Consider the following 16,339-nt stretch of genomic DNA (forward strand, 5'->3'; position numbering starts at 1 on the left):
TATAACAAAAAGTGCTGTCCTTCTCTTTAACGTCACTCTCTCATACATCTACAAATAGTCTACCTTCAAGAGGCCAGGCTTAATTGCCAAGAAATAATACAGCTTTGCATTTAGGCAACTGCCATTAGAAACTCTCAAGAAATGCAGTATAGGAAATAATATTTCATCATCCTTATCTCAACAATCCCTGTCTGTCTAGAAGTGTGGGAGCATGGCTAACCTCAATTCCAAGTATCAATTAAATGACAACTGAAATCAGAAACATATGTGGACAATTTTATTGCCGCGTTAAACATGAAGTAAATGAATAAACTTTCCATTAATAGTACTTGGATCATACCTTATGGGGTACATTGTACCTCTTCTCATAACTTCTCTTTTTTCTTTTTGTGAAACTGACAGAAATCCAAAAACAGATTTTAAACGAGAAAGTATAACGTAGTCCAACACTGTGTTTTTTGTAAACGATTTCCTCAGCATGTCTAAGTCCATTAACTTACTTCCAGGAAACTGAGTATAGGATTGCATCCCTAATCTCTGTGTCTTTAAATAGCAATAGCCCATACCAGGGGATACAATTTTTCCATTTACTTTTATATTCTAAGGAGAAAAAAACTACAAAAACAGAGTAGCCTTCACTAAAGCACTTCGTTTCTATCCTTAATTTTAAAAAGTGCCCATGATGGTTATTCATAATTTTGTTTTTCAAAATAAAGAATTATTGATCGAGGGAATAAAGAATTGGTCAAACCTAAATTAATACCCCATCTAAACACATTATGCAGAATCAGAAGAATGATGGGATTGTCTAATTCATGAACTTAATCATATGCTTAAACCTCATATATTTGAAAAGGCTTTAGAAATCCCTAACTCTTTTCAAAAATGCTTGCATTAATATTATAAAGCTAGTTCCATTCATTTTTCCTTCCCTTTCAGGGGATTTGTATCACATACAGTATACATGTAAGGAATAATCACAAACATTCATCTTGGATTTTCCTTGTGACTTACTCATTGAAATATAGCATTAAAACTATTTATTTTAAGGGCGAAACTAAAATACACTTACTATATGTAAAATGTCTGATTGCATTATTGTCTGGCTTGTTGCTGTTTTCAATAGGGGGCAGAAGTAGCCCAAATCAGACCTGTACTGTGGGCAGAAGGAAAGGTAACCTTTCACACACACACACAATTACACATGCATACACAAAATGCTCGTTTAAAATCCATATTCCAACGACACCATGGTGTGAGAACAAACGTCTAAAAAGTCTCCTGCCAGTCTCACTTTGATGTCTCATTTCAATGGGCTTTCCTGGTTAAGTATTTTACAAAAACACCTTACATATGCTTCCTGAACATAATGTAAAGCTTTCCCTTTCCCCCTAATCATAAATACCCAGGAATCTTCATGGCAATTTTATTCACAGCACTATTTTATTATATCTGTGCATTTTACATACTACCTCAGTTGAATATATTATTTTGCCTAAGTGGCAATGCATTCCACATGAAGGAAAAAAATCTGAATCGTTGGAAGTTCTTTCCTGTTACTGTTTTGCTTTAGGTCATTTTTAGGATATTAGCATGCTAAGAGTCATTTTACTGAAACTTGTGAAACCTCATTCACCCAAGGAGAATCACTACTCTCAAGCCTTTTTTTTAAAAAAAATAATTCAGGAAAAGGAACATCCTGAATTTAATGGTTCCCTTTGGGAAAATGTTCATCATGGGTTTTTTTTAAACTTTCAGTAAATGCTAAATTAATTTCCAAATAAACAATGTTTTTATCCACAAAAAAAAGGTCTGGAAACTTACATTAAGATTAAATATCAATATCCGTACAAAAGTTTTCTTACATTTTTTGCTGTTAAAATTTAGACCTTAACTGCATTTCTAGTTCTTCTGTTAAGGAAAGGGGACAGAGTCCCTAATAAATCTCACTAAAAGTGACAGAGATTTAGCTTAAATGTTTACCAAATGGAATGACTCTACAGGAATTCCTTCAAGAAGCCTGTGAAAATGTCAGAAGAAAGTTGACTTTAGAGGCCAGTTCTCTAGAGACCACTGAGGTTTGGCCTGTGGGTCGTTTCACATGCTTTAATATTTGAAATCTGTTCCTTGCAGACACTGACAGATGCCCAGGGAATGCTAGAATTGTGGGAACTGGCAGTACTGAGAACAATGACAGAATAAATGGGAAATAGAACATACAAAATCTGCCTTCTCGTTTCTTATAAGCTAACAGACGTCATTGCTTAGATAAAAGACGCTAGTTGTCAAAATGATTTCACACATCAGTTTCCTCCCCCTCAATTTTTACAATATTGGACCCCGAGAAAAAGTGCAGCACTGAAAAAGAATTGACATATTATATTATATTATATTTTATTATATATTCTCCATTAATTGAAATTAAAATAGTTCAAAAAACCCCAAATTACTGGTCCTCAATGAAACAGAATTTGCATGCAGTGGCCCAAAGTTTCACTTGTAAATAACATTCCAGCAAATGACATAATTTATGTCATTTGCATAACGATCACATAAATGACATAATTCCCTGCAATAACTTTTTCTTTCTTTCAGTGGATGTTCCCATATAGTAAACATCCCTCACCGCCAATTACATCATTAAAACAAGGTTTCCTGCATTATAACTGAATATAGTTTTTAAATACTTCAGATAAATTTCCTGGCAATCTTGTATATTTTCCAAATATTGGCCTATGTAAAACTCCAAATGATTAGAGTAGTATATAAAATTCTGAAACAAAGCTTAAAGTTGTGTTTTATTTTCATGGAAATGAGACTGAAACTACAAGTCTCTTCAAATTATTTGTGCAACAAAAACTGGGAAGACAAAAGATTTTGTTTCGTAGAGCTGAATGCATTTATTACAAAGGATTTTACCTGCTTTTTGTGTTGCTTCTTGCAGTGTTCTTCTGATATTTACAGTAATTATAATTACATACTGTATTTATATAATGGAAGAGCACTGATCACAAAATGTGGGAGGAGGAGGAGGAGAAAACAGAACTTTGGATTTAAGAGACAGGCTTGCATATCAGGACATCAATTTATTCAATACAATATATGTTTTTCTCATTCAAAGACTGTGAGGAGGAACTGCATCTCAGTGAACTTGTGATTATGAAGGTTAAAAAGTTATTTTTAAAAATGAAAGCTGGAGAATAAAGAATTTGAAGAATATCTGTAAGCAAAGTAACTTTCAAAATCAAAATCTCGGATCAGTACTAAAAGCTTTTTGATGAAAAGACTCTGGAGGAATTACGTTTTTGGAAGACTTATCTTGCCAACAGTTGATTTGTACTCAACTATATAAAACAACAACTAGCTTAGAGGCCAGAAAATGTCATACTTCCTTTTGGACCACTTCTAATTTGTGTAGAATTCCCTATGGGCTCTGGATACATTAACATACTGAATTTCCTAAGCTCATGCTGAGAAGATAAATGAACTTTAAACATGTGTTTTTATGACAGAAAAAAGGCAATGCCTCATGACACACTGAATTCCAATAGACAAGATATACAACATTGTTTTTAAACTCTACATTTCAAACTAAAGCAGCAATGGAAAAATACATTGTCTGTATTTAAGGATATTTAGAAATGTATCAAATTCCATTAAAGAAGCCCAAAAGATACAGTTGACAAATTAGTTTCTGCAATAACAGTTCATATATTCAAATAGGGACAAAAAATTGGCGGGCTCCAGACAATATACTTCTGCCACATCTGATACTACGGTATTGTTAAGACATAGAGATTTTTGTCAGAACAGATTTTCAGTCAAATAGGAAAACTAAAAGGAAAGAAGTAAATGCTGAATATAGAAAGCTACTTTCTAAAACCTGGAATCTATCACTGTTTGACCTGTATTTTTTAATCAAATAAAAGTTTTGTACACAAGCACCTCCACCAACATTCAGAAGAAATGGTTTGGGGGTCTTTTGCTCCCCCCCCAAAAAACCCTGCTTATTCTTAATATGAACTGCAAAAATCAAGCCACAACAAGCAAAGGATGAATAATCCATTTCAGGCTGCAAAAAGGATTATAACAAAACCTACTCAAAAACTAGGATGAAAAGCTTGTTGGAAGAAATCCAGATAGTTCAGAATACTTTGCCAATTATATGCTATAAATTCTAAGCATCCAGTTTCAAGACCTGAATGGACTTGCTAGAACTTCTTTGCATAAAGCCAACTTCCCTATGCTGAAGGGGACAAGGCCAGAGAAGATTAGAAATACTGTGGGTATAGTAAATTGATTCCCTCTGCTTAGCTAGACTTCCAAATAAAGCCACACAGGACTACTGTTTTAACAGTACATTCTCAAGTAAGTATTGGCTCCAATACAATTTAGAACTGCATTAAGTTTGGCATTATTAAAGCAGATGAAGACAACTGCCTGACCCAGCACTGCATTACAGTACTTTCAACGGGACATGAATATAATCATGGTCCCACAATCATCATCTTCAAGCTTATTACAGCCCTAAGGCCAGACACAATAAAACTATACAATAGCAAGAATCTTACATTAATACATATATTTATATAAACAAAACCAATTAATATACTACAATCCAAAATTAATTAAGAATGAAAATAAAATGAATTGAAATAAAATACAATGTTAAGAAATTCAAAATCTAAGTGATGGTGCGGCATATTGTGCAGATGGTAGCGCAAAACTGGGCAACCTGGGAGGATATTTTTGGGTGCTCGTCCGAAAGAAGTAACATTAGATAGAAGTCACTCTCCCTGCCTTGAAATTTCTTCAGTAATGGATATATATAAGGATCCATCTAGAATCCTTATATAGGGAACAATATAACAACATATGGCTTAGGGTTTCTATTGAGCCGTCACCACATGGACATAGTTGAAAGTGCATAGAAGTACCCTTAAAACGTCCAAAAAGGACTGCTGAGGGCAGTGTGTCCGGCCTGGCTAAAGTGAAAGCTTTATGAAATTTCAAAATTGTGATAGATGATAGATAAGAAGCTAGAACAAACCCTTCCAGAAGAAAATGACAGTTATTGGAGTATAGCACCTTACTTAAATTTGTTTGGAGATCTATATCCCAGATTCGTTGTTTCAGGGTGGTTCTAGCATTATCAAATCCTAATGAGCACAGACTTTCCACAGAGAAGCCCACAATCTGTAAGAGAGGCACCACATCACATAACGCTACTGCTATCTGAATTTTTCTGAAAGGATGAGCCACAGTGACACAAACAACTGTCTCCTCATTCTTGTGCTAGGCAGGACTGCTATAGAAACAGGGGGTTATTATTCCTCTTTAACACATCATTTCCAATTCCCTGGCAAATAGCTACCTCCATATATAAAATAAAGGTAACTAAAGAAGCAGAATTAAATTCACTATTAGGAATATGCAAAGTTAGAAAATCTGATGTCGTAAATTGAGATCTCCAAGATAAACCCTGATATTCCAGAATAAAACAGCTGTTAAGAAGATGTAGGAAATCATTTGACAAGCTTGCAATAACAGCAGTAGAAGACCACATGCAAGTGTGCGTTTTCCCAAACAAATGCAAAGAATGAAGACCACACCAAATGGAAACATGTTCAGTTTTCAGACTCGGCATGATCTGATTAAAACCTGTTTTCTTGCCAAAAGAAACAGTAAAGTAAGAGATGAAAACAAACAGCCATTAAGTTCTATAAATGCCCAATGAAACTAACATTCCAAAACTAGATATTAAAATATATAAAGCATTCATTAGATGAACTTAGTATATTATATAAGCACTGGAAGGTCATCTGGAAATCAAAGTACATTTTGGAGAGAATAATGAGACCCATTTTGCAACATTACAGAACGCTCAGCCATTTATCTTGTAAATGGGCATAAAACCAAAGACTAGGTTACTTAGATCAAGAAATTAAGCCTGGTATCAGCCATGTTGTGTACTTACCATTCTTCCTTTCATTGAGAGGAGGCAAATACTGGTTTGGTTGCAAAGAGAGTTCTTCAAATTCATGGGCAACTGCTTCACTGTGAGGACTAGGTGCAAGGCGTGGTAATAATCCTGAATCATCTTCCGGGTCCACTGTCCCCATATGTTCCATTGTGCTCAAGCAACTAGAGATACTGACAACAGAAAATGACTTATTGAAGGCATATTTATTTTTTTATTTTATTTTTATCCCTTTATTTTTATAAATAACTCAAGGCGGTGAACATACCTAATACGCCTTCCTCCTATTTTTTTTATTTATATTGACAAAGCTGTTCAAAAAAATAATCACAAATATTCAACTGCCTCACCCAAGTCCAGCAAAAATCCTTCAGCGTAACAGTCAGCACCCTCTATGACTTGTACCTCGTATTTTCCTACTCTTATAGGCAGCTAGTAACTCTGGCTACAAATTCTGTTTCTCCAGCTCCAGCAACCTCAGCCATTAAAATATTTCCTTGTTTCAAAAATGGCTCTGCTCATTATGACTACAATCACATCCCGTAGACTTCGGCCCATGTCCTCCTACCTTCTTGCATAGGTGGACAAACTCTACCCCCAAGCTCCATTTTTGTTGCTATCAAAGTCCCCTGATGGGTTTTAGTTTCTTGGGATTTATAAAATCTTAATGGATAGGACAATCAATTTCTCTGACAAACTTATTATTTTAATAAAGTATGACTTACCTCCTAAAATCGATTAACTACAATGATTCTTTCACATGGGATTACTAATTATCGGTTAAGCATACCTTCCAATAAGTGAATGGTTTGTTTTCTTGCACTAAACCATGGTCTGCTGAATAAGACATAGTTGGCTGGATTTATACATCACATTAATGTATTATCAATCATGATATACAAATCAAAGCTTATACAAGATAAGCTAACCCAAAACCAAATAAATTGTGTTATGTTAGTGTTGTGTGAATCCTGTTAGCGGGCTACTTCAGATTAGTTCAATGTGCAACATATACAGAACTTGCATCTTCTTCCATTTTATATTAGAAAATAATCAACAATGTACAAATAGCCAAATAGTGAAGCTGAAAATAAATTGTGCTATGTTTAACAATCATCTCTTGATGAACGATACCATATGTATCTACAAGACATCGGCACTGAAATTTTTCTTTAGCAGCTTTGTCAGCATACTTCCTCTTCAATCCAATCAAAGGACCTCCTATAAACACAATACAGATAGTTCAGTCTTGACAGAACATCGAATTCTTGGCTTGTGCTAAATTTTGACTAATTAAAAACAAACTATGTTGGGATATACAAATAATGCTGAGGTTAAGAATCTGTTGAAAGAATGAGGCTTAGCAAAAAGGACACTGCATTGGAATACAAATCCCAGAATCCCTCTGCTACACAGAATTCAAAATGTGCAAAAAAAAAAGAGAGAGAGAGCGAGAGAGGGATGAAAATGCTGGCTCATATGTGACATCCACTTTTCCTCCATTTGAGGATAAAATTGCTCAAGCATAGCTTTGATTCTACAGGAAAAATCTTGCTGTAACCAGAAAGCTACAATATACAATAATACAAAATTCTTGTTTGCAAAATGCTTTGTGTAACACTAATTGACCTAGTAACTTCAGGTAGATAGGTACATTCACTAAACATTTACTTACAATAACTAGCTACTCATTTTAAGTAGCTACTAGAACAAGCTATGTTGCAAGGAACAACATCGGGCTCTAGGAGATTAGTCAGCCCTTCCTATGTAACTCACAGCCATCGCAGCATTATAAATCCATGAAACTACATTAAAAACTGATGCTTGGCTGCTGTGTTTCCTTTTCCTTCCCCATTTCCTTTTCCTTCTTTGCTATGATTTTTTTTTTTTTTTTAAGATTATAGGGGGGCTATCTGGCACTCCTTTTTGGCTAAGCCCAAGTATTTAGACATTTAGAAACAAAACAATAAACTAGATTAACCACTGCTCAAATCTAGATGTTATGCAGAGCAAGGTGGAATTCTTGGTTGCCAGAGAAGACCATTAATCTACTGTTCTGTTTTAATTACTTCAAGTATAAAACCAAGCAGACACTGATTCAGAAACAAAATAAATGTTGTATGCAAACATGGGCAGCCATAATCCTTTTTAAACTTGAGAAATGCCTGAGACAAAGTAACTGAAGAAAACTGAGGAAAGAAGGAGGGTGGTTTTAGACTTTTCATACAGGCTATTTTCCTACTCTAAGGAGCTTTCAGAGTGTTTATTTGAACTCCTAAGTGGAATATAATGCAAAGCAATGGCAGATGGAGAAGACACTAATGCTTCCCAGTCTGTTCTGCATCATTCCTCTATCCACAATCTAAGGAAAAGGCATCAGATTATAGTTACTAGACTTGGCACATTTAATTCCACTTTCAGGGAAATAGTTCGTTGGGTGGCAATCCAGTTTGTTAGTTAATATGTGAGTTACAGAATCCCCAAAGAAACTACTTTTTCAAAGATACCACAGCCTGGTAAATTGACCAGGTTGTCACCAATAGCCTATTTAACTTTAGACTTGACATAAAATACATTTCTCCAAGGACACAAGAGGTGCTAATGTTAACTAATCAACGAGAAATAACATGAATTAGCTACAAAGATTATTACAACAAAAGAGGGATGAAGACAAGAAATAAATATTTTATTTGACAGTGTTCAAGCTTCGTGGATAAAGCTCAATTAGAACAAAAGGATTGGGATAAAAATTCTGATTGCTTTGGAGTTCAGAACTACAATTTAAAAAAGCAGGGTTATCCTAATCTTTCACAGTGGTCACATTCAATAAAATGGAAAGCTGAAAAGCCAAGATACACCCAATTTGAAGTTAGCTTACAACTCCTAGCTTATTTAGAAACACTGATCCAAAATCCTTGGTTCACAAGCAACTGGAAAGTAGGTTTAAATGCCAAATCCTGGATTGTTGCTGCTGGAGCAAGGCAACAGCAAAATGGAAGGAGAGAGCAAATATTGTACACAGTACTGATAGATAACAGATACGCAGTGGAAGTTCAGCATGTTGGGTGAACGGTAACTCTGGCATTATTACTGCTAAACCTATCATGTACTGGAGAGGATGTCGAAGTTTATAACCAACTTGTTCACTGCAAAAAACAAAAAAAGTTTAAATTCTTACATAATTTCTCGAAGCATGTAATCAGAAGATAAAGTAAAACGGTACTCATGGTAGATTGTGGGTGTATTGTTTGCTAAGCTTTTCTCTTTTTATATCTATGATTCACTCTTCTTCTGAAGTGTTTTTCATTTTCCAGCCTTCCTTACCCTCTACTCTTCTGTGTTCTTTTTATTCCTTCTATTCACTGACTACCAATCATTTTCATATATGCTACCATGACCTTGATGTGCTCATCTGAACACTCTGACATCAGACCATTCTGCTTTAGCTTATGAATGCTTTGTCCAATATGCTTCCAGCATTTTCTTTGCTGGACTTACTACAAGCCATTTTGTTGGTTTGTGTGTATGAAATGGAGGGTTTGAGGAGGATGGCAGATCTTAGAACCTGGAACATTCCTGCATTTCACAAACTGCACATTTTTATAGCTTATAAACAGCCAAAAGTTCCTCTTAAACTTAGGCACTGGATTTACATATAGAGAAAAGAAACATTAAAATGTGATTTTGGAATTTAACCAAATGTACAATAATATGCAGTTGCTCACTGCTTAATAATTAGCTTTTTATATTCCTCTTGTCAGCCTCATTTTATGTCATTATATATTCTCCCAAGCACCCACACTCATTCAAACAGATAACTCATTAGAAGAGCCATTTCAGAGCAGAATCCCTATTAAAATTCTAAGATAAATGTAAATTGCTATCCTGGTAGTTTCAGCATCTTATATATCATTAAGATGTTCATTTTAATTGCACAAACTCATACGAGTCTACATTCTACTAAAACTATTGGGGTTCAAGAAATCTATCTGATAACAAATCAACAGTGCTGTACATTTGCCACCATTTGAAATTGAATAAACTGAATAAAACTAGAACCCTTTTAAATAGGCAAATTAGCCTCTTGCTTTAAAATTCCAAACTTCCTCTGATTGAAGTGCTTAACTATATGATATAACTCATGTTTTAACTATCTTTACTATATTTGTTACGCAAAGAGGCCCGCTTATTGAAATACGCAAATGAAGGCATTAAAATATGGTACCTAGCAACAGTTGCTTCCAATTCTCATTACTATGGTTACATGTAATATAAAAAGAATCATTATTAGAGGAAGGCAAATTGTATGAGTAAGAAAAAGATTACGCGAACAAACTCTTTAGAAACTACTGTTACATTAGATATATGCAGAACAGAACAACTGTTGCAAAGAGAATGAAAAAATTTAGCTGGTCAAGGAGGGGAGCAATAATTAAGCTGCACATTCCCAAATATCTCCAATGCAGAACTAGACACTCTTGCAAATTTCAAAGAAACCAAAATTCAACAGTGAGTTTTCACTCCTCAGGCACAGAACTGGAAAAACATTCAGGCACCAAGTTAACTTATTTAGGAGCCACCAACAAAAAGATTTTAAGGTGTCAACCCAGGAAAAAAATGAATTATGCTTTTTTTCCTAACTCAAGAAACAAATATGCAGCTACCCGGTAGGCTGGGGTTTCCAATCCCACTTTTTTTTTAAAAAAAGCAACTATGAGACTTCCATATCTAAAATTTAACGCAGCACATGTTCCACAAGGTTTACTCTTCCAAGTATCTAATTTCCACTTTGACAAATTCTAATTCTACAAACTAAACAAAGCATGCTAGGTAGAAGGATTTACTAAAAACTGTTTGATCACAATTAAGTTAAATAAGCACTACTCCACAAAACTTAGTCTTTAAAGTGCTACATGTAGCCTTTTTGAGCATACACAATAAACAGCTCCCTAGGAAACAGATACAAGGAAAAAACACTAAACATCATTAACTCTCAGAGATATTATGTAGGGAAGAAATAGTATTCCAAACCTGTTTAACCAGACAAAATATTACATAACCCATCTTTTTCTTAAGGTAGGTACTACAGAAATAATGGACAATGGCTCATGTTAAATGCTAAGGACAAACCATTAGCAGCAAACACAAGACCTTAAGAGGAGCTCTTTTGGATCAGGTGAAGATCTGTCTACTTCAGCGTTCTGACCACACAGTAACAACCAGATGTCCGTAGAAACCCACAAGCAGGCCATAGCCTTCTTTATGACTATTCCTTAGCAACTATTATCTAAGATTTGCTTCCTTTGTTTCTGAAAGTAGCATACAGACCTCGAAACTAGCAGGCATCATTAAACCTATCCATGTAAACATATGACCATCACCATATGTTAATAGCAGTCATCAGGCTGAGTTCATTCCAGTTCTAAGCATACAGACATTACCTCTCTGGTCTCCAAGCCAATCTTTTATTTTATTCAAACTGTATCTCAAACCATGGCTAACAAGGACTCAAGATACACCACCACTGTTGACTGTATCTCAACTGTGCTAACAAAAAAGACTGTAAAATAACAAAATGTTTTGCTTTGTTAAGGAAGTAGCAGTCTGAGTGATTCAGATGAACTATGCCAAGTAGTGTTTACTTAACAAGGTGGTATAACCTCTTCCATTACATTGGGATAAACTCGAATTTCAAAAATCCATATTCTCTTACAATATCTTCCCTTCTACATTTAGGATCATCCATACTGCTGCTAACATGCCTGCATTCTCCCAATGCTGGTGGACATTTGCTGGTTAAGTTTATTTATGATTTCACTGTTATGCTTAGCTAGCCAGATATTTCCACTTAAAAGCAACTTGCAGGTGTTGCTCTATTGATTCATATCCAGCAAGCTCTTAAACCAAACAAAGTGAGGAAAACATTAGAATCAAACTACAGAGGAAGGAAGTTCAGTTTTGTTTCCTATCTGTACAACAAGCACATTTCCAGCTGCTTTTTGAGCAGGTCTATTCTGCAGTGGAAATTTCATCAACAATGTTTATTCTAAAAGAATGAACCTACTTTATTTCAGCCTCAAATACATAAGCACATTTTGTGCATGCTGATATACAGGAAAGCAAATATTTATCTAGATTAGAAGTAATTTCCCAGTGACCAAACTCCCCCACAGTCTTTATAATTTCAAGCTAGCTCAAGCTTCAGAGGATATCCCTTATCTCAATTCCCTGTAGCTGCTAGAGCAACCCTTTATTTGAATTCTAAAATTCCACCTCCAACTGAGATACAATTCTATAGACTGCCTGGTCATTGTAATATGAAATGGGTGGGGAAGAAATTAGATAGGTAGATAGGTAGATAGGTAGATAGATATTTACTGGGAAACATCAGCGGTGGCTCCTCTGATTCAGTCAAGTGCTTCCAGTACCAACAGGAGTAGTATTCAGCCCCACAATGGCTTTCCTGCTCTCTGTCCCATCCTAATGCCACAAACAATGTATGTCTTGGGTTCAGGGCATGAACAGAACAAATACCTACAATGAAAATAGGAATGAAGCAAAGGAGCAGTTCTTTCTCTTGTGTAAGAAGATTTGTAGGATGACAGCTTGTTCTCTATCACCATTTCTTGACAGCATCTGCGCAAAGCACTTGTCCACGCTGGTTTGCAGTTATTGAGGAAGCTGTACTTTTCTTTTAATTAATGAAGAGCTGCCTCTACAGGATTATTTATTCTTGCACCCCCGTCCTCAAAATTGCTGTTTAGCATATCAATACACTACTTACCCATTATATTAATAGAGGGCATGAATAATACTTTTGAAGCATAGAACATGCTTCCCACACATTTTCATCATTGTGATTTATACCACTGTAATTACTTTCAGTTTGCAACAGATGCATGCCCTAAGAATCTGCTTCCTTGGAAACTGACCACTTTACTTATTGCAGTACTGGAAACTACTACTCAAAATTAACAATTAAAGTTAACATTTAATCTTGAATATTTCTTTTGAATTTCTTACCTTTTATTCCATAATGGTGATATACAACTTGCATTTTTCCCAGTTCTTAGTTAAAACACACACCTACACTACAAGCAGCATTCACAGACTTTATACCAGCTCTTACACCATCTTCCTCTTCTACTGTCATCAAAAACAAAACCCCGAATCTTTATCAAGTATATTTATATGACTGCCATTATCAGAGGACTATGTAACTACATTCATATGTTCACTACCTAAAACAGATTTTTGAGTACCAAAAACCAATGCTGTTAATTATAGAAGCATTTTAGTTGATCAGAAGTGATATAACGACTCCACAGAGCAAGCAAGCTCACACTTAACTGTAATTTCAATGTTTACTACCAAATTCTAAAAAGAGGCATAATGGAACATCTGTACATGTTTTGCTTAAAATCCTTTGCTACGTCTAACACTGATTTGACAAAAACCTCTTGCATGTGAACTCCACCAATAACTACTGGTCTGGTCGACAGACTAGTTACACCATGGTTGCCTATCATGAGCAAGAAAGTAGAAGTAATCCCTACTTACTCAGGAAGCGCACTTGGTGATTTTAGATTAGCCATTGTCTTACAAGGCAGCTGAGATCATTAAATATGGGAGAGGAGGAGCAGAGGAACCCTTGATTTTATTAAAAGCATATACTACATAAAATCTGTGGCTTCCCACAAAGCCATAAGCAGTATGACTCCTTTCAGAACTGATTCAGTGATAACAAAGCCACATAACAACAAATGAAAAAGTTGTATCTCAAGCAATTTTAAAGGGGGAGGAAAGCAAGCCATGCCATGCCATGCCCCTGTGGCACCATCTTAAAGCAGCCTCTATGTTGAAACTAGCCAATGTATGTTACATCTGATTTTTGGATATGGTGTTTTATTCTAGGCATGTTAATGCGCTCTGTAAATAGGAGTAGTGGTGGTGGTGGTGATTTTCACCCACTTCACTATTTAGTTTTTCTCTCAATACTGTAATATTGCTAAGAACATTAAAACCAGAGTAACAACAAACCACAATGAATACATGACATAGAAAAACAGATAAAACATAAACGCTACTACTGCCATATACTGTCATCACTTAAAATTAATTTGACTACAAATCTAAAAATACTGGCAAGAAGGGATTGTCTTCGCATGGCACTAAACTGCCAGACGCGCCTCTAGGATGGACATTCCATAAGTTGAGGACCCACAACTAAGAAGAACCTCTTCATTGAAGCTACTTACTTCACCTGGCAGAGGCACCTGAGTTCTGCCAAAGATGACCAAAGTGCTCAAAGTAACATTGCTTGTATTAGATTTGGCTTGTATTAGATAGAATAGTGGTGATATATCATTAGAAGGAATTTGCACTTGCTTCCCTGGGAACTCTAAACATTTTGCAGGGGAGGGGACATTTAGATCCCTCGCACCTAAATAATTACCAGACACTCCCTGATTATCCTAGGCAAAAGTTATCAAGCAGATGGTAGCCACAGAACACTATGGACTTCTGGAAGATGCAGATTGTGATCCAGTTCAATCTGGCTTCAGACTTGTTTTCAGACTGAAACTATCCTGCTTGGCTTAACGTATTACTTGCTGCCAGGAGATATGCCATGGGATGAGGTATCATCAATAAGCTGATGATACTCAATTGTATATCTCCATCCCAGGTGAGGTAAGTGATGCTGTGACCGCCCTCTCTCCGTGCCTGGGGGCTGTAGGGGTCTGGATGGGGAACAACAGGCTTCAACTGAACCCTGGTAAGACAGAGTGGCTGTGGATTAATGGCTCCTTGGTATCTGGGAAATTGTCATCTTTAGTTCTGGATGGGGTTGCACTGCCCCAGACAGAGCTGGTGCATAACTTGGGGACTCATGACTCCTGCTTGAAGAGCAGGTGGCAGTCATGGCCAGGAAGGCCTTTGCTCAACTCCGTGTTGTGCGCCAGTTATGCCCTTTCCTGGACCAAAAGGGCCTTCGAACAGTCACTCATGGCCCAGTCATCTCCCATATAGACTACTGCAATGCGCTGTACATGGGGCTATCCTTGAAGAGTATCCACAAGCTACAACTGGTCCAGAATGCAGCTGCGCAGGCAATCTAGAAGGACACGTGTAACACCTTTGCTGCACAAGCTGCGTTGGGTACTGGTTTGCTTCCGGGTCCAATTCAAGGTGTTGGTTATCACCTTTAGAGCCTTACATGGCATGGGGCCAGGCTACTTGAGGGACTGCCTCTTCCCCGTTATGTCAACCCGTCCCACCCAATCATGCAGAGAGGGCATGCTATGGACCACGTCGGTAAGAGAATTCTGTCTGGCAGGGTCCAGGAGGCAGGCCTTCTCTGCAGCCTTCTCTCTGGAACACCTTGCCCCTGGAGGTGATGTTAGCCCCATTGCTCCTGGCCTTCTGGAGGAATTTGAAGACCTGGCTCTGCCACCTGGCTTGGGGAGGGGAGTCATCATCTTTGGGGATGGCTAGCACCCTAGAGTGCTCACCGCATACAAGGACTAAGTTATTATTGGCCATTTGATTCTATTTTTATAATTATTGTTTACTTGTAACTCTATTTTAGATACTTTATTTTTATAGATCGTAATTTTATTGTATATTTATTGTTTTATTATTGTTGTAAACTGCCCAGAGTCCCTCTGGGGGGAGGAGATGGGTGGTGACAAATTTGATAAATAAATAAATAAAGCTTCTGATTCTCCAGAACATCTCAGCTGCCTTCCATACTATTGATTGTGATACCATGTCCTATGGTAGAGCTGGGAGTCGGAAACACTTTATTGTAATGATTCTGCTCCTATTTCTCAGGCAGATGTCAAAAGTTACTGCTGTGAGCTTGCTGCTCAATCCTTTGAGATTATGTTATCCCCTATGCTTTATCACACCTATATACCATTTCAAAGACAGTTAATCTAATGATCTGAAGACTTAGCTCTGTTTCTGCTTTTCAATAAAACAGAGGAAATGCTGAAATGAGTACCAAGTGGATGAGGGTGAATAAATCAAAGTTCATCCTCTCAAGATGACCGAGAGGATTTATGACTTGAGCTTTCCCTGAATGAGCCTGAGCTTCAGGTGTGAAGAGGGGGATTGGTGGAATTCTTCTGCTATCTGGGCAAGTCTTGGACCCTTAGATGGCTGCTACAATCAGAAATATTTTTTTGTTAATGACACATGCTTCTAGAAAACCATGACAAATATTTTACAAACCTGGTAATACTTGTGCCTTCATAACCAATAAAAATAAATTATTATAGCATGTTCTAATTGGGGCCACATTTGGAGATTCTTCAAAACTTTCTGTTAATTAACAGGTCATGAAGTACAAGGAGC

General features: G+C 36.5%; 1 protein-coding gene across 1 annotated transcript in view; it reads right to left on the reverse strand.

Annotated features, from left to right (window-relative positions):
* Positions 1-16,339, reverse strand: part of MRTFB (myocardin related transcription factor B) — a 92,972-nt gene that overhangs the window by 61,843 nt on the left and 14,790 nt on the right. Inside the window, exon 3 of the mRNA XM_063315177.1 lies at positions 5,978-6,144. Coding sequence (XP_063171247.1) covers positions 5,978-6,131 — 154 coding nt within the window. The 5' untranslated portion in view covers positions 6,132-6,144. The remainder of the gene's footprint in view (positions 1-5,977; positions 6,145-16,339) is intronic.

This window comes from Candoia aspera, chromosome 14 (assembly GCF_035149785.1).
Source record: "Candoia aspera isolate rCanAsp1 chromosome 14, rCanAsp1.hap2, whole genome shotgun sequence".
Taxonomy (NCBI): Eukaryota; Metazoa; Chordata; class Lepidosauria; order Squamata; family Boidae; genus Candoia; species Candoia aspera.